We start from the raw sequence: 19,716 nt of genomic DNA, 5'->3' as shown, positions 1-19,716 counted from the left end.
CGATAGATATCTTTGTTGCAAAATGATAGCATATAAATCACAACTGTTGTAAAAAGTACAACAGCGCGACAGCCCGAAGGTTAAGCAATTTTGAAGGTTTTTTTTTTCTTAATATCCTGATTTTTTGTGATTATGCCTTAAGATAGATTTACAAAGAGTTATATGAATAGCTCCTAAAAACCCTTCCATAATATCTTTTCTGAACAATTTATCCTATATTTGATAAGGTTAGGCAAATTAAATAATAATCTCTCATGGATCTAGGGAAGACAAAAACAAAATACACCCGGTTCTGGTTTTGCTCGGGAGATGCGTACCGTGCCAAAAAAGTTTTCATTCCAAGATTCCAAAAACCGTGCAAAAAAGTAGCACCATTTCTCGACTTTTCATGCAAAAGTAAGGTTTTGACGAAAAAAAAATGTATGAAAACTATTTTTTTTGCACGGCCGCATCTTCCCGGGTTTCCCGGATGGATGGACACTAGACTGATGCAAATTTTGAAGTTTTTGCTGGTGTCAATTATGACGAAAATCATTCTACCAAAATTTGAAATGATTTGGACAAATTTTGGTAATGCACAAGCCATTTGAAGTTAATATGGAAACACTGCTTTTTTGCTGTAGAACATAGTAGCCTGGATTACTTTGTTATATTCTTCCCGCCAGGAGAACAGTAGATGAACGAACCCACATTATGATCATGAATATCCATTTTTATTGATGTCCAATCAAAATGAGGTCTTCGGCAAAGTTGTAGTTATGACGAAGGGATAGAGGGCTGAACATAAGAAGTTTGCATATTCCATAATAATCTCCATATAAACTCAGAGTCATTTCACCCTTGGAAGAAAGTTCGCATTTCGGAGAAAACGTCCTTTCTTCCATTCTTGCCACGTTTAGTGACAGTTTTAAATCCCACTTTTTTGGAAGGAACTTGTGAATTCAGAGATTCACCCTTCCTTTTGTTTATAGTTGCAACCATGTTTAGTGAATAAACGGAAGAAGACGTGACCTTCGAGAGGATTTTTTCCCCAAGACGGTGTCCAAGAAGGATTACCACCGCTAGCTTTCGCCAACTGGTCCAACGAAAAATCGAAGGCACGGGTCCAAACAAGGATCGTAAAGGGATCAATAGTAGAAAAATAGTACTGAAAAATACTGTTTTAGTAGCACTGAAAAGTACCGTTTTTAATTTTAGCACTGCAAAGTACTGTTTTATTGCTTAAGGTAGTTAAAAAAAAACTTCCAAGAGCAGAGAGAATTCATGTACGCACAACACGAAGGTACGATGCGCACTAGAGTGATGCAAATTTTGAAATTTTTGCTCCCCTATGCTTAAACGATTTTTATCATGGTAAATAGCATCCTCCCAAAGTTTGAAATGATTTTAAAGAAATTTGACTGTGCACACGCCATTTGAAGTTTATATGGAATTTACTATGAAAAACGCCAAGCTTTTGTGTTCAGCCCTCTATCTCTTCGCCATCATTTTTTATGGAAAAGTGAACAAACTCTTCTCATGTGCAATCCTTTCAGCTACAACTTTGCCGAAGGCCATATTTCGATTGGACGTCAGGATAAATTGATATTCATAATTTTAAAGTGGGTTCGCATTTTGCATGCTTAATCAACTGCTCGGCAGGCAACAAGGGAGCTCCTGGTGGGAAGAATAGATCAAAGTAATCCAGGCTACTATGTTCTACAGCAAAAAAGCAGTGTTGCTCTGAAAGTAACCGTTTAAGCATAGGGGAACAAAAACTTCGAAATTTGCATCAGTCTAATGCGCACTGATGTCATCTCATAGTGAAATGTCATTCTTTAAATCTTAATGAAGGATGTTGCTGAAGAAACAAATCCCTTTTGAGCTAATTATGTTCGGGATTTATGTAGATGTTTGCAGGGCATTAATCCCATATGAAGCTAAATAATAGTAAAACAAAAACTCACGAATATATCTTCTCCTATCCGTCGGATTGAATTTCTCTCTTCAGTATGCCTCTTATAACGAAAAATGAGTTTTCACTACGAAATGATAACGTGTTTGAAACATTTTTTTCAAATTACTCCATAGTAATTCCCATATAAACCTACATAGTCTTTGGGCCACCTTTAAATTCCCACCTAGAAAGCTGAAAATTTCACCAACCACTATTTTTATGGTAGCGAAGATATGGGAAATTGGAATTTTCGAACCGTCCTAATGTAGAATCTGTCTATAGGCCTCTGCACTGTTTTGATTTTGCATGGAATTTTAACGTTTACAGGCCTTGTTGTTTACACAATTTATGGAAGAGTGAAAAAGAGATGTTGAGTTTTGTGCAGAGTCCTATACTTTAAAGGATTTTTGGAAGACCTAAACTTGTACTCATTAAAGCCTGATTAAGGTGAAGATGAAACGAAGCCAAACTTCAAATTTTCAAGCACACAAATCTGGAGAAGCGAACACCCGTTTGAGCTGAAAACCTTATCGATTGGTCACCACCAGCTAGTGACTAATCGATTAAGTTTTCAGCTTAAACGGATGTTTGGTTCTCCAGATTTGTGCTCTTGAAAAATTGAGGTTTGGCTTTGATACATCTTCATCTTAAAGGTATTTGCTAGCCTTACTAATGATTTTTAGTATTTTATTATTTTCTTTTGCAAAAGTGAAGTAAAGTGTTAAAGTTCAATTTGGTTTCTTTTGTGCCTCAAAAATACTCTAATAATCCCTTCTTTAAATTTAAAAAAGTGTAGTGATTTTTAGTATGCTAAACATATCATTGATATATATGGTTCTTAAACTCTAATATGTTGCTTATCTTGACAGACTTCTTCAGTGTCCAGTACTTACTAGTGATCTTTATTATATTATTTTTTCTTTTGCAAAAGTGAAGTGAAGTGTTAAAGTTCAATTAGTAGTTTATTTTTCCTAATACAAAAAATCACAATGTCTTGAAATAATAAAAATGAATTACTTACAAGGTAAAACCTCGTTGAACGAACTAATGCAATCTACGAACCAATTCAACTTACGAACCCCCGATCTAGTTCATAAATTGAAGGATACAGTTCAAAACGTATAGCAGATAAAAAGTAAGTTTTGTAAGGATATTGAAAAGAATCCTTCTTCTGAATGTATTTATTAAAATCTTTGGAATTGGTATGCATTCGTGCATTTAAAATTTAATTTTTGTATCAATTGAATGATATACCTATAAGATCGACTCTCACCCACCTGTTATATGGCAGCACGAATCCTACGCCGGCCGTCATCAATGCAAAAAATACTAGCTTTTTCCTATCCTTGGGTGGTCCACCTCCCTCCATCTCCGGGCTGTCAGATGTATCAAAAGCCCTTCGTCCTTCCAAAGGCTCATACGATGTATTGCCACCGTTTTCTGTTGCTTCCATCATTTTGTCGACGGACTTAAGAGTAATTTAACGAGAACACTTTTGATCAATATCAAATGGCAATAGCTTCTAGTCGTCGGTAGCACAATTTATTGCTAACACATTTAAGTCAATTTTCTACTTTGCACAAAATCGATATTCAGTAGCATCTTGCTTCATCTATTCTACCCAATGTATCCTCTTTTGCTGTTCCACGCACAACTTCACTTCTGGCAATACAGATCTCGATCGCGACCGAAAAGTAGTCATTTTTGATTAATCATTCTAACAACTGTGGAAAATTTCGTTTGAACTGGTTAATAGAACTTTAAAATAGCAATTAATGCACAATATTCACAATTTTGATCGCTCCGATACGTCTGCTCGAATTTGAACCGTGGTGCAGAAAAATATGACATAAATAGTGCTCCTGTGCGCATGCTGCAATCTCCGATTTTCCGCGCTCTACCCTCCACTCGGGGGAGAATAGTGAAAATACAAATAATTTCCATTTGAGAGATGAAAACAGAGAGTGGAAATATTGTTTATATTCGCTTCGTTTTCGTAAATTTTAATACACACCGGTGTATAGCTAGCACGCAGTTGGCCACTGACCAGGTTTCTCTCTTTTTAATGCAGTGTTCAAGAGATTGTTAGTTTAAGTGGCAATCACGATGATGGATCATCCAACTGGTGGGATAGTTTGGATTTCACTATACAAATAATCAATTCTAAATTAGATTCACGTTTCATTACTGAAACTAAAATTAACTGAAAACTAAATCATAGGTAACACCGTACGAAAAGCAGTTATTGAGTCGATTCATGAATCGTGCCTCTTAGTAAGTGTAGCTCTATTAACATGCTGAGAGACAGTTTTCAAAGCCGGCAAAAAAATTGGTTCTTTTACAAACACTCAAGGAAGTTTCTTAGTAATCTAAAGATGAGTAAAAAAACATCACTCGATAAGAGAAATTGTTTGGAGCACAAATAGCAGTACCGCAAACATGCAGATAAACAGCAAATCCAAGTTGAGGATCGCAGGATTGAATCTCGATAATCGATGACCTTTTCGGGATGGAAAGTTTTCTTGACTTCCCAGGACCCACAGTATCTTCGTGCTTGCTACACGTTGTCGGAATGCATCTTATTAGCTCCACATCAAGAAACTTCCAGAAAGTACTGTATTGTTTCAAATCACTCGATTTTTTCCCAGGATGATAAATTCTTCTATAACACTGCGGAACACGTTTCTGTCTCAAGCACCAAAATATCACTATATTTCTTGTTAGGGGATGCGGAATCCATTGCTGTTTTCAAAAATATCATAGCACGTCTAGGTTTTGAGATATTGGCTATTGAAAATGCTAAATTTGACAATTTCAGCCAACTTACATGCAAATTTGTCAGCTTGTATGGTCATTTATTTGCTAAATTTGCCACAGAATTCAAACTTCATGTGTATAACAATACTTATCAACAAAGTTCATGAGTTTTGCGATGCTTAAAAGTTATTTTTTGATGGTTTAAAAAAGTATTGTATTTTGCCATATAAGAGAAACGAAGAATTTTGTATGGAGACTGCAAGCATGTTGAAAAATCGATTAAATCCAAATTTAATCGTGAAATTTTAACCAAATTTCAACTAAAATGAAAGATAAAGTCTTATATTGTATGTTGGGTGCATTAGATCACAAAAAGGATTGATAAATCATACTTTAAATTTTATGTAAACATCAATAAAACCAGTGTTTTATACAACTTTGGCGACCTATAGCTAAAAATTGTGACGTGCTGGAACATTTCTTAGAACGGCATCTGATTCAGCGACCCAAAATCTATTAGAGACACATAATTTGATTCTTGAGACACGCAAAAATGTCATTTTTGTTACGCTGTGTAATTTATACAACAGTTTGAGGCATGATAAAATGTGTTGAATTTTGTATTAGGAGTCATGCACAAATTACGTCACGCCTTACAAAAATTTCGGAGAACTCATACAAAAAACGTGACAAAGGGGGGGAGGGGGTCAAAAAAGTCGAAACTTAGCGTGACATAATTTGTGTACCATCCCTTAGAGGTCCTCTTCATGATATCTGACCAGATTTTTGTATCTTTGTATGTGGTTAAAGTTTTCGTAAAACATCTGAAGTTACCATGCTGCTAAAGCAGTAATTTATGCATATAAACGGTATACATGAAGTATCACGGAGAAAAAAGATTGGTAAACACAACCAAATATAAGTTTGGGTTGAATTCTGCACAAACAAAATCTTAGTTTGATGCAACCTCATACGGTGGTTGAAGCAAACAAATTTCTTGGTTATTTTCACTTCAACTATTCATCTAGATTCAACAAAAAAAATTGAACAAACAATGAAATGGTTGTTTCGTTTGACATTTTTAAAAACAACTAACGATTTAATTTGTTTTAAATAAGAAACAATAGTTTGAAGTTGCCAATCTTTAGTTTAATACAATCGATCCATTGTTTGAAACAAACAATTATTTGGTTTACATACATTGTAAGGCAACTTTGGCACAGAAAGCTTTCAGCTAATAACTGTGGAAGTGCTCATCGAACACTAAGTTGGGAAGCAGGCTATGTGCCAGTGGGGACACAATGCGAAGGAAAAGAAGAAGTATCCTCATAATCTGAGACGAGACTCGCGTAGACGGTCTTCTTTTTCTGCGATTGCTGAGTTTTTTTTCTTATTCCCCTCATTGTTTACATCATTCTTGAGCAAGCCGTTCAAGCTCTCACATGACCATCTCAGCAAAAAACTATTGCGTTTGAATCACACCGAAGCATAAACGGCATTTTAAGTGAAATTTGAAAATGTCTTATAAAAATCGTAGAAGTGCAAGCCCCTGAAAATAGGCAAACATACTGTTATAACAGTAATACAACCTTCGATTGTACACGCTGATAAAATTTTACTCAACACATGAAGTAGCCGTAATTATAAATCCACACTTTTCGATCACAGTGTATTCAGATGACGTCTTCTTGTCAGATGATCAAAACAAAAGCTGAGACGTATTCCGATAGTATTTCGTGTTGTGTTTTCATTGGTGACTCATTCAGTGCAAGAAATTCTGGAAAATATATTGGATAATTGAGAGTGCAAGTTGTGTTTCCCTGTTAACATTCCCGTATAATTTTCTTCCTGGTCGATTGAGGCTACATCCTACCGTAAAATGTCCCTCAATACCGCTCACGCCAATAACGGAGTGTTAATTCATGCCGGAGAAGGGTAAGTGGATATTTATATTATTTTGTGAAATTTTAGTTTCTGTAGCCAAAAACATTTAATTGTAATTTCAAAACTGTTCTTATGATTGATTAATTGTGAACAATAAACCGCGGATAGTAAAGCGTAGATATTTTATTGCGAAATAGTTATTTAGTATTGTGAAATTGTCAAGCGTTATAGGCTGATTGATTAGCAATTGTTATATACCGACATGTAAATTACTCTGATTATAACTGTTTGACAAGCAGAAAGGACTGTCCATTAATTACGTCAGACAATTTTTAACATTTTTTAACCCCTTTTCCTACATGGTCAGAACGTTTGTATAGAAGATAACAATCAAGCCTATGACGCGCAAACCCCATCTCCCCCTTTAATCTCTTACGTAATTAATGGACAGTCCCATAAGCTACATCGATGTCTATGAAGGTTAACAAAACGACGTCATTAATTTGTTTTCAAAAAGATAAACATATTTTTGTTTTTTTCGGACGTAGGAATTTTATTGTTTTAATATTCCTACCTCAAGGATTGTGTTTACAAATGTTTGGATTATCTAGATTCAGTAAACCAAACTGGAACATTGAAGAGATTCAACACTATGGAATTTTCACAGACTATGTAGTTTCGCTGATGGCCAGCGTGAGCCCAGCGAAGAATTTCCATTCTGAAGTTACTGAATGAGTGAGGTGTTAAGGTTGTACCATACATACCAGACTGTTTGGTGTGCGATCTGATTCCACATTTTTGGGGTTCGGTCAATAGAGCTTAGTGACATTTGAACACAAGTAGACTAGCATACGCTCGTCATACACAGTTTTTTTTTGTTTTCCTCAAAGAAACTTGCACGCGCTATCCAGACTCATCAAAATGCATATGGAAATATTACCCAATTTGGAAAATTTACACCCGAATTCTGGGTGTCTTTCGAAATAGAGTGCATATTATTTCCTCTAAGATTCACAACTACATCTACACTGGGGCACCCATACCATTGGGCGTGATAACCACTATAACAGTTTGTCAGGAGAATGTTGGAAACCAAGGATCATGACCAGTGCAGTTAAATGTCAAAATTTTGGAAAAATTGAAAAGCTTATAGAAGCATTGCATGCAAAATATCGCATCAGCAAATATTGGCTACCGATTGTAATTCGGAAAAGGTCACCGGGAAAAACATTTTGCAATGACTTTTTCACTAGGAGCGATGATATTGGCAATATTCAAATGTCAAAGTCACGTGAAATTCATGACATTTAACAGCCCTGATCATGACCATTTACACTCGATCTGTTTCTTACCAACCGCACGGATAAGGTTTTTGGGTTTGGCCAGGTCAGCTTTCTTGAACTGTATCACCATGATCTTATTTTTGCATCGATGGATTTTGCCATCTCTCATCCCACCGGCCGGTACACCTACCGTGATTACACTAATTTTGACTCCCATGCTTTGGAAAACGCTGTTCTGTCTATTCCCCAGAACCGTTTTTATCAAATGGATGACCCAAACGAAGCAATCGATTTTTTCTACGATCATATGAAAACAGTTCATGATTCCTGAATTCCTCTCCGTACTGGTACTAGACGCCAGCAACATAATCCGTGGTTTTCTTATGCTGTACACCAGGTCTTACTCAAGCGGGATCTGGCATACAAGGACTGGTAACAAGCTCTATTACACGTGAAGAATGTTAAACGACAAAGATACAAGATAATAAGAAACCGTGCCAACACGAAAATTACTCAAGCTAAACAGCGGTATTTGAACCAATTTTTTAACATCAGTGTCCCGTTCAAAACCCTCTGGAAGCGCGTGAAGAACCGTGGGGTAGGCAAAGATGCAACATATAAACCGTGTGAATTCGATCCGGAGACTGTAAATCGTACATTTTTGACTAACTACATAAACAGTAATCACCGGGCATCGAGACCTTTGAGATCAACACCACCTTCACCTTACAATTTTTTCATCAATTTTTTGTCAACGCAATCTGGGACATACACTCTAATGCGGTTGGGACGGACGATTTTCCGATTATGTTTATTAAAATCGCTCTGCCATTGATTGTCCATCACATAACGCATTTATTCAACGTATTCATCAGAACTTCTACGTTTCCTGAGTGCTGGAAGCACGCAAAGATTACACTGCGGAACACGGTTTTGTCTCCAGCACAAAATACCGTTATTTACTAAATTAAGGGTTGCTGAGTCCATTGCCGTTTACCGAAATATCATGGCACGTCTAGTTTTTCAGATATTGACTGTTGAAAATGCTAAATTTGACTGTTTCAGCCAACTTGCATGCAAGTTTTCCAACTTGTACGGCAATTTATTTGCTCAATTTGTCACAGAATTTAAACTTCATGTATAGAACAATAATTATCAACGCAGTTCATAATATTTTCAATGGTAAAATGTCATTTTTTTGTGGTTCAGAAAAGTATTGTATTATGCCATATAAAAGAAACGCAGAATTATATATGAAGACTGCAAGCATGTTGAAAAAAATCGATTTAACCTAAATTTTATCGTAAAATTTCAACTGATTTGTATCTAAATTGAAAGTTCAAGTCCTAAAAGCCTGAAAAGAGTCATACTTGCGAAAGCAGACAGTTTTATGTGGTGATCATTATTCAAGCAGTGCAGCGGTTTCATCGGGTGTTCCTTAAGGATCAGTATCAGTTCTAGGCCCTTTTTTTCTGCTGTCATATTAATGACCTACTGAAGTACTGGTCTATGGACCGATGCACGAGTTCACTATCTGACGTTTGAGCCGTGCCGTGCTATAGGCCTTTTCATGTGACAGATCCGTCTATGCATTTGTTTACATCGGTGGTGGACACGGGCCTGTCATTTTCATAGAAGAAATGTCAAAGTGCTTCCCGATCAGCTGATTTGAGACGTCATATGAATGGGCCTATTTACGTGACTATGGCAACTAGTGAATTCGGCACCGCTCAAATGTCAAATTAGTGAACTCGTGCATTGGTCCATTCAGAGGACCAATGCACGAGTTCACTAATTTGACGTTTGAGCGGTGCCGAATTCACTCGTTTCCATGGTCACATAAATAACACGGCACCGCTCAAACGTCAACGAGTGAACTCGTGCATTGGTCCATTTATGCAGATGATGTTCAGCTTCACGTCAGACGATTTGGACCTTCTACGAAATTCAGATCTCTGATCCTCTGATTGGTCACGACGAAAAAGATGAGATCGATATACGTTACAGGGGTCCGACGGAGAGCTTCAAGTTTTCCTGTATCGTCAGTTGAGATGATTAAATCGTTGATTCTTCCACATTTCCTATTCGGCGATAAACTACATGTTCATCCAAGTGCAAATTCCTTTGAAAGACTCCGTGTGGCGCTAAACTGTTGCGTACGGTACGTGTTTGGATTACACCGTCTTGACCCTGTAAGTCACTTAGAACAGAATCTGATTGGTTGACTACGAGGCTTCCTGGCCCATCGATCGATGTATTTTGTTGCAAAACCTGCTAACATCACAGTCACCAGTTACACTGTATCAGAGGATCATTCAAACCCGAGGTCGTTGTTTGAATAACTTGATAATTCCAGCAAACAACACCACATGTTATACTAGTTCATTGTTCGTTCGAGTTGTAGTAAACTGGAACAAATTACCACCCGTAATAAAGCGTTCATCGTCGGGGGCAATTTTCAAAAGAGGCTGCATCAATTTTTGGAACCGCAATAGTTAGAGTTAAAAAAAAATTGTGTATTAAAATAAGAACTGTAATATAAGAATAGTTATATCTTTGCTAAACCGGAGGTAGCAATTTTAAAAGATTTGTATCTTACGCTGCTGGTCAATAAAAATAAACAAACATTTACAATCACTCTAACACTGCAAACAAATTGATCATTGCAGTTATCTGAAAACATAGATAGACATTTTCTAAATACTTTTATAAATGGAAAACATGACTTCAATAGCTCAATTTGCAACATTTCGCTGTTGAATAAAATTTCTTTTTTACAAGATTTTTTTATCAGAATGGATCAATAAAGGTCACTATTTGGACACTCACCGCATCAAAACATAAGCACCACCATATTTGGAATCGAACATTGTGACGCGTTGCTGTTCTTGTTCTTGACATTAAAGCAATCGAAAGCAATCCCCCACTTTATTCTCACTTTCGCACTTATGAGGCCGCACTTCGCATTCTAGTTGTGAAAGAAATACACAATATTTTCACAGCTGTTACAACTGACAATGAGCCATTTTACGACACGTTTCGGAACAGCTGATCGCCGCAACGGCGTCAATTGACAGGAGACCTGGGATTAAATCCAGCGTGATTTTCAATAACGCCTCATCTTACCAAACGAGGACATGGAGAAAATGACAAAAATGAGATCCAAAAATGTTCGTTACTGCAACATTACACCTAGTTATTGTATCAGCTACCTCTTTGTTACCCATATTGCACATAAAAAAGCACTTTTGTGATCAGAAATATTTTAATAATTTTTCTCCATTTAAGTTTTCGCCTGGATGAAAAACTACGCTAGAAATGCGCACAGTCATCAACCATCATCATCGCGAAAACTGACGCCGATGATTGAAAAATCCCAGGTCTCCTGTCATTTGACCAGGCTTCGTAAAATGGCTTATAAGCCATTTTACGAGACGTTTCGGAACAGCTGATCGCCGAAACGGCGTCAATTGACAGGAGACCTTGGATTAAATCCAGCTTGATTTTTAACAACGCCTCATCTTACTAAACGAGGACATGAAGAAAATGACAAAAAAGAGATCCGAAAATGTTTGTTACTGCAACTTTACACCTAGTTATTGTATCAGTTACCTCTTTTTCACCTATATTTCACATAAAAAGGCATTTTTGTGATCAGAAATATTTTAATATTTTTTCTCCATTTAAGTTTTCGCCTGTATGAAAAGCTACGCTAGAAATGCGCACAGTCATCAACCATCATCATCGCCAAAACTGACGACGATGATTGAAAAATCCCAGGTCTCCTGTCATTTGACCTGCTTCGTAAAATGGCTCATAGTCCATTTTACGAGACGTTTTTGAACAGCTGATCGCTCATTTTCTGAATGAAAGTTTGACAGGAGGCGGTGTCGTAACGTGTGAAAGTAAAAGCAATGAGCCATTTTACGACACGTTTCGGAACAGCTGATCGCCGCAACGGCGTCAATTGACAGGAGACCTGGGATTAAATCCAGCGTGATTTTCAATAACGCCTCATCTTACCAAACGAGGACATGGAGAAAATGACAAAAATGAGATCCAAAAATGTTCGTTACTGCAACATTACACCTAGTTATTGTATCAGCTACCTCTTTGTTACCCATATTGCACATAAAAAAGCACTTTTGTGATCAGAAATATTTTAATAATTTTTCTCCATTTAAGTTTTCGCCTGGATGAAAAACTACGCTAGAAATGCGCACAGTCATCAACCATCATCATCGCGAAAACTGACGCCGATGATTGAAAAATCCCAGGTCTCCTGTCATTTGACCAGGCTTCGTAAAATGGCTTATATCATCAGTGTTGCCGTTTCGTAAAATGGACTATGGGCGATATTCATTTATCGCCCGGGACATCCTTGCTACGAAGAACACTGTGCGTGTATATTGAGCTTTTCGAGAAATTTTAGCATTTCGATCACTTCCTCTTTACTTCGAATGTTACGCGCCATGGTTTGGTACTAGTTGGGCACTTTGCGAATCTTTTCTCAAAACCGCAGACCACCACATAAGTTGCGCGCCGATCGATTATGCGCCGAGTTGTAGGTCGGTCAAGACGATTTCAATCGCTTGCAACTTGAACACAAGAGGGTACGAACAATTTTGTTCCATATGTTTTGTACCGTAAAAAGGGGTGAATAGAAAAAGTGGGGCGAATAGAAACAAAGTGACCTACAGGTAGAAATGCGTATATTATTCAAAGATAAACATAAAAAACCTACTGAAATATTTTTTTTCCATTAGTTCAATAGTAACAGAGTATCGACAGACTATTTTCAAATCATAAATTTTGCTACATTTTGCTTAAACAAAATAAGAAGAAAATATTGAAATCTCAACTATTTTTGATAGCTTGAAACATCCGTCATTTTTGACAATTTGCAACATGATCCAAAATTGAAATTGTTTTTAATAATTTCAATTTTTTTCTTCACTAGACGAATTTGTTATGATATTTCTTTAAGATGCACTCGAACAAGTGTTTATTTTTCCATTTAAATGAAAAAAATATTGATATTTACTGAACAGTGTTTCTATTCGCCCCATTGCGGGGTGAATAGAAACATACAACATTTTCACAAATATTTGTACGAACTATTTTTTGTTTTTTAACGGCAATTGGGTCTCAGCTAAGGAAGACGGGACCCATATTTGAGAGTAATAAAAATGGTTTTTATCTACACGGTTTAAGTTGTACACATTCAAACACGTCGGAGAGTGTTTCTATTCGCCCCATTTTACGGTATCGCTAAGACAATTATGATTGCTCTCCATTTTAGGACTCGAGCCCTAAAATTGATTCACTTCCTCGGCAAGATATTTTGACATTTCTTTATTTACTTTTTGGCTGGCGCACAACTCGGCGCATGGGCCACCGGCGCGCAACTTGTTGGACAGTCTGCGGATTTAAGTAAAGATTCGCAATACCAACTACAAATTGTACGGTCATCTATGCTCATGCTCAGAATAAAGATATTAGTTGTAATTTACAAAGTGTTTGAATTTTCAACATCGCTCTTTATAGTTCAACTTTTTAGAAATCCTGATTTAAACATGATTTGCTTTGAGGTGAATGCACTGGATAATTAGGTTCAAAGCCTCATGAACAATAAATATATGATTTGTCATGAGTGCGCAAAACTATATGCTTTTTTATTAAAAATTAGGCGCGAATTTAGCTTGGACGCCGTGATTTTTTTTTTTTTTTTGCACCGTTCTGATGCTGTGTACGAAAAGCGAGGTGCTATCACCTGTGCTGTGCAAAACTGAAGTGTTAAAAACGCATTTTGCATCGAAGCACGTTTCGAGGCACGTTCCACTATAAAAAAAATCCAATAAACAGCATTGAACTGAAAATAATTGACCTTTCGATTATCGCGCGACTGGCTATAGCCAAAACCAGTAGCTCAAAAATTTGAAGAAATAACTTTATGGTATCTTCAGCAAAGTTGTAGATTTAGACAACATGAACAAGTTTTCTTGAGACAGTTTTTGTGTAGGACTTCCCTATTTTCAGATAAACCAATTATAATTTTCGTCAAAATTTCACTTTAATCAAACCGTTATTGCTTTTGAACTAGTGATTGGAAGCATCGTTCAAAAATATATGTTAAAATACAAGATATGTCTGACGGATTGAACAAACTTCATTCAAATTGGTTTATAATTAACTAAGATCTAACCTAACAAAATTGATGATTTTTACCATGTACAAAATACATACATTATCTCTGTCAACCAGAAATTTGATTAATCATTATTATGTACTCCGTGATTAATTTTCAACGTGTACAAAAAAATCATTTTTATCTATTTTTCCAGCATCCTTATCTTCTGTGACAATGTCACCATGGAGTTCAGCGGTCAGGATGCCCCGGCTTTCAAGGGCACTAAGCAGGGTCGCGTCTATCTTACCACGCATCGCATGATTTTCAACAACAAGAAGGCCAGCGATCCGATGCAGTCGTTCAGTTTTCCCTTCGTCACACTAAATGACGTGAGTATCAATCTATTTTATGCTGCGTTTTAGCTTCGGCTTCTCTCTGGTCTCTCTCTATGTTTGTTTCTTCAGTTGAGCCGGTGCATGTGACACACTGACACTAGGGTGGTTCAAATTGTAATAAAGTTTTAAATCGGATCTCATATATCTTCCTCACAATCCTTATGATAACAATAGGGTTTTGTTCTTGAAATGGTGAAAATTTAACTAAATGCTTTTTTATCGTGAAGATTGTGAAAAATATATGAAAGATGGGATTTTCAAACTTTCTATGTAATTTGAACCACCTTAATCGACACACCCCTTCGAAGATTGGTGACTAAGTTGCGAAGCCGTTGCACGATAGCTGTTTCTTTTCTTATAATATGCAGCACGAGCACAAGGCGAATCTGAAGGCTGCCGGATACCAAATATCATTTTTGAAAGATCTTCTCTCTGTTGTGTGCCTTTTCTCCATTAGGTTCAACTCGAGCAGCCAGTATTCGGCGCGAACTACATCAAAGGCAAGGTGCGAGCTCAGGAGAATGGTAACTGGACTGGCGAAGCCAAGTTTAAGCTCGTTTTCAAGCACGGTGGAGCCATTGACTACGGACAGGTGAGTGAACCAAGAACAGCTTACGGGTAAAGGGCTGTATTGCGCTAACTGACCTTTGCTAAGTGCGGGTCGCTTTAACTTGTATAATTAGTGACATACTGGTTTTATAGTATCAAGGTCAATGTAATGATAATATTTGTGTTTGTGTGTTTTGATTTGAAATTTGTGTTTTTCGACTTCTAAGTGGAAAAAGTACTATAATTACCCTATAGTTTTTAGCATACTTAGATGAATTTGCTAATTGGATCCTTATAAAGCCCTGTTCAAATTTTAATACCAAATGCTTAAGCTTGAACCAGAAACACATGTTTACTAATTTTTTAAAAGGTTTTCAATATGATCCTGAACTCCGGTCCCAATTTTAGTGCCAAACGCTTAAGTTTAGGCTAGAAACACATGTTAACTTAATTTTTAATGTTTTTCGTTTGTTTAAGTCCTAAACACATTTTTTATGTTTTTATTTTAGATTTTGTCACACCCCTTGGCTTAAATTTAATTTTTTGGTGTATTTTGTTTTCCGTGTCCGTTCCGAAATGTCAGATAGGAACAAACCCAGTGTTAAAACTAAAACCCCTGAGATGTTTTTGTCGACTAACCGAACGTCAAACATGATCAAAAGTGTCAAGGTTCATTTATGGACCCTATTTTTTTTTTATTAAAGTTTAAATATGTTATAGCCATTATTTGAGCGGAAAAAATTGCTGAAGTAGTTGCAGTAACATGCTCTTTTGTTGTATTAAACAAAAACAAGACTTCATTAAACATTTTAGGACTTTATTTAAGTTCAAAAAACACTTTTTCCGATTCATATGTGATTTTGTCACACCTCTTGGTTTAAACTCATAAGTTCCTAAGGCCTTGTCCCAATTTTAGTACCAAATGTTTGAGTTTGGGCCAGAAACATATGTTAACTAATTTTTTTAATGCTTTTCATTGGTGAACTACAAATAAAAACAGATTTTGCCACACCGTTCGGTTTAAATTCAAATGTTGGGTGTATTTTGTTTTCCGTGCCCCTTCCGAAATTTCAAATAGGAACAACCCCTGTGTTAAATTGAGTTTTTGTCTACTAAATTGATTAAAAGTGTCAAGGTTCAAATTTGGACCCATTTATTAAATTAAATTTTAAATGCGATAATGACGTTATTTGAACAAGAAAAATTGCTAAAGTTCTTACAACCACTTTAGCAGTTTTTCCTAACGCTTCTACGCTTCTACCGCATTTAATATTTAGTTAAAAAAATGGGATAAAAGCAAGATTTCATTTAAAAAATTAGGACCCTATTGTCTTCGAGGCAGTAATACATGCAATTTTGGAATGAGCTGCTACTTTTTTATATAGGAAATATAAACATTCTAACATGTGTATATTATCTGATAGTCATGCAGTCTTATCTGCTTTGAAATCGTATACATGCACGCCAAAAATTGTATGAAAATGCTCCTTCTTACCTCAACAACTTTGTACTAATAATATGATTAATCTTTACTGAATTCCTGGGCATTGTGGAATTGACGACACGAAAGGCTGATGAATTAACCAGGATTTGATCAACCGAAATATTTCTATGTCTAGAGCCATTTTATGCAGTTCCAACTTGCTCCTAAAAGCCTATTTTTACAACGATTTTGAAACGACTTGGGTACAACATTTTGTGCAATTTCGTTAAATACCCTCAATAATTTTGAAATTTCTGAAATTATTATTAATAATTCTTATGTTATTCTTTATCTTCTTATTGGCTTTCACGACCCCACTGGGACAGAGCCGGGTACTCAGCGTAATGTTCTAAGAGCACTTCCACAGTTATTAACTGAGAGCTTTCTTTGCATAAGTTGCCATTTTCGCATTCGTATATCGTGTGGCAGGTACAATGATACTCTATGCCAGGGAATCAAGGAAATTTCCATTATGAAAAGATCCTGGACCGACCGGGAATCGAACCCAGACACCTTCAGCATGGCTTTGCTTTGTAACCGCGGACTCTACCCATTCGGCTAAAGAAGGCCCACAATGTGTAACTCGAATTGCCTAAATACCGATATATATATGTTGAAATAAAATAATATGGTGTTGTCCATGAATTACGTTAGCCATTCCCCTATGTCACACCTTTTGTATTGTTACCAATTGGTACTTCACAAATTTTGTATGTATGGTTACGTATCCTTGGATCTCTTTCGTACCCCCTAAGAGCGTGACGTTATTTATGAACGGGAGCGAGCCAATTTGGCATAAGATCTTTTTACATAAGCTCATTTGGCATAATGGTCATTAGACGGTCATTTGACATAATGGCCATTAGGCATAACCAGAAATATATCCCTTTTATCAAAAGATGCCATTCCTTAATGAAAAACGGTTATGCAAAAGGACCATTATGCTAAATGATAGTTATGTAAAATGTTCTTTATCTTAAATAACTCAGACCCTTTATGAATGGCTCCCAGTTATCAGTATTGTGTTAATCTTTGATCTATTTTATCTTTCCAAAGGCCATGTTGAGAGCGGCTGCTATGGCTCAGCGAAATGCAGGCACTGCGCCTCCACCACCATACACCCCTCCTGGTGGCGATTGGTATGCCGCACCCCCGCCAGCCTACACACCAAACCCGTACAACTATGGATGGGTTCCATCATCGACCGTATTTCCGGACCAACCGGCGCCGAACTCGATCTACATGCACGACAGCCCGCCACCGTATCCAGGAATCATATCTGGACCACCGCAAGGCCACCAGCAGGGCTATCCTCCACAGGCTTATCCACCCCAAAATGGTTCTGCCTATCCACCCCAGCAGCCGGGATACCCAATGCAAAACGGCGCTCCAGGTTATGGCTTTACTAGTGGGCCAGGAGCAGCCGGAGCATCTGCTGGAGCCATGGGCTTTACCCAACCACCTCCAGCAAGTGGGTTGTACGTCAGATTGCCTTAATAGCCGCTAAAGTAACCAACCGTTGTTTCGCTACAGATTCGAAAGAGGCTGAAGCCGCTCAAAGCGCATACTACGATCCAAATCAACCACAAACGGCGTATGTTCCACCACCAGCCTACTACGTATGGACGTGAATGCATATAAAAAGGATGATTAATTGATTTGGCCGTTTATGTTTTTTTCAGGAACCTCCTCCAAGTTACAGCTCATTGAACAAGAAGGATCAGTAATTTCGGAAGTTATGTTTCATCGTTTTATGGTACGCTACAATAAGGCTTCACAAATTTGCTTTTGAGCAGAGTAAAATCACCAGTGCAACTTACCACGTACCTAATTCTTACCAAAAGATAGGGTTCAACGCTTGGATATTCGGTATTCTCACTTGGATTTAATCATAAATAATAGCTGAATTGAACACGAAGAAGCTTGATCGGTTCTGCATGCACCATGGTTTGATGGATTGCAACAAGATTGTTGCTCGTTTAAATGAAATGAATAAATATATTTACCTTAGTACACATACCAATCCTGATAAAAATGTTAATCGTTTAGCTTTGTATTATATATGTGGTCATTGAATAAACTTGATCATGCAGCGTATTTGTTTAACATCAGCTTATTTCATTTTAAAATTATATAGAACTAAAGAAAAAGAAACACCTCTAAATAGATGAATGTATGTATTTTCAGCAGTTATCTTCCTTCTTCATGGAGAGCTTTTTCCATCCAAATGGTCTGAAGTTTGGCCGTAACGGAATGCGACACATTTTCACAACTGTGTAATGATTATCGTACGCATGCTTATGAATATCTATCGGGAATATTATGTCCGTAAAATTATACCTTGTAGTTCATAACTCTATCTGCATTAGCTTAGTTTAGACTGACTACCATTGGCGTAGCTAGGATATTTTTCTGGAGGGAGCCTAGCAAATACTTGTTTTACCTAAGTAAAACCGGCCGCAGTAATCATGATTTTCACGAATATCGTAGTAATAACAGATTTATATTGATTTCATTTATTAGTTATTTTGTCTCATTTCGAGGCACATAAGTGATATATGTCAATTTCAATTTTTCGCTACGAAAAACATTTTTTTTGTAATTCAGTCAAAAATCTATCAAGAATTCTAGCAAAAACTACAAGGAATGTCCTTGGTGTTTCTTCCTTGATTTTTTTTTTCAGGTATTCAACCATGTGCTTTGAAAAGATTCCTCTGAGAATTTCTACGGGAATTTCTTCATGAATTATGTTCGTACTTTTCAGTGCTTTCTCCTTTACCCATTTTCACTGAGTTCGTCGTGGGATTCCCACGGAAATCATTCCCAGACTTTCTATTTCTGATCTCACCAGAAAATTTCTCGAAGAATATCGAGTTGCTTAAGAATTCTCTCGAAGAATCCCGCTAGAGAATGCATCAGAAATTCGTTTAATCATTTCTCCTCTAGGTACACATTACATACAAATTCCTATTGTTAGTTTAAAGGATTTTCAGGAATTTCTGAGCATTTCTCCAAAAATAGTACAAAAATTCTAGGGCTGAGGCTCCTAGAATGTTTTGTACTACAGTACTGACCCGATTTTGTCAGCTTTTTGACCCGATTTTGTCAGCCTGTTTTAAATTTGTAAAAAAAATTGTTATCGTCATGTTTTACCACGTTACATTAAAATTGATGATGATGTTTGATGTCATGCACGCATGGGCGTAGCCAGAGGGGGCAATGGCAATGCCTTTTATTAAGTGTTAAAAATCGATATTACCAATATAAGGGAGGGGGAGCCCCTGATAAAAAAAAACTGA

The 19,716-nt window shown here is 36.9% G+C and overlaps 2 protein-coding genes across 4 annotated transcripts in view; one reads left to right on the top strand and one right to left on the bottom strand.

Annotated features, from left to right (window-relative positions):
* LOC5575322 (equilibrative nucleoside transporter 4) overlaps nt 1–19,716 on the bottom strand; it is a 28,541-nt gene that overhangs the window by 4,973 nt on the left and 3,852 nt on the right. Inside the window, exon 1 of one of the 3 annotated variants that reach the window (XM_021848670.1) lies at nt 7,342–7,434. The exons of 1 other annotated variant lie outside the window; for it this stretch is intronic. In XM_021848670.1, coding sequence (XP_021704362.1) covers nt 7,342–7,406 — 65 coding nt within the window. In that variant the 5' untranslated portion in view covers nt 7,407–7,434. Of the gene's footprint in view, nt 1–3,213; nt 3,792–7,341; nt 7,435–19,716 lie in introns of those variants that run through there. One more of the 3 variants, XM_021848669.1, reaches the window with a different exon arrangement.
* LOC5575321 (WW domain-binding protein 2) lies at nt 6,363–18,528 on the top strand. Its single transcript, XM_001655646.2, has 6 exons — nt 6,363–6,628; nt 14,205–14,379; nt 14,843–14,977; nt 17,474–17,888; nt 17,951–18,036; nt 18,100–18,528. The coding sequence occupies exons 1-6, from the start codon at nt 6,573–6,575 to the stop codon at nt 18,142–18,144; spliced, it is 912 nt and encodes a 303-aa protein (XP_001655696.1). The 5' UTR covers nt 6,363–6,572; the 3' UTR covers nt 18,145–18,528.

This window comes from Aedes aegypti, chromosome 3 (genome assembly GCF_002204515.2).
Source record: "Aedes aegypti strain LVP_AGWG chromosome 3, AaegL5.0 Primary Assembly, whole genome shotgun sequence".
Taxonomy (NCBI): domain Eukaryota; kingdom Metazoa; phylum Arthropoda; class Insecta; order Diptera; family Culicidae; genus Aedes; species Aedes aegypti.
Note: the sequence above shows the minus strand (reverse complement) of the source record. Positions and strands in the feature narration are given on the sequence as shown.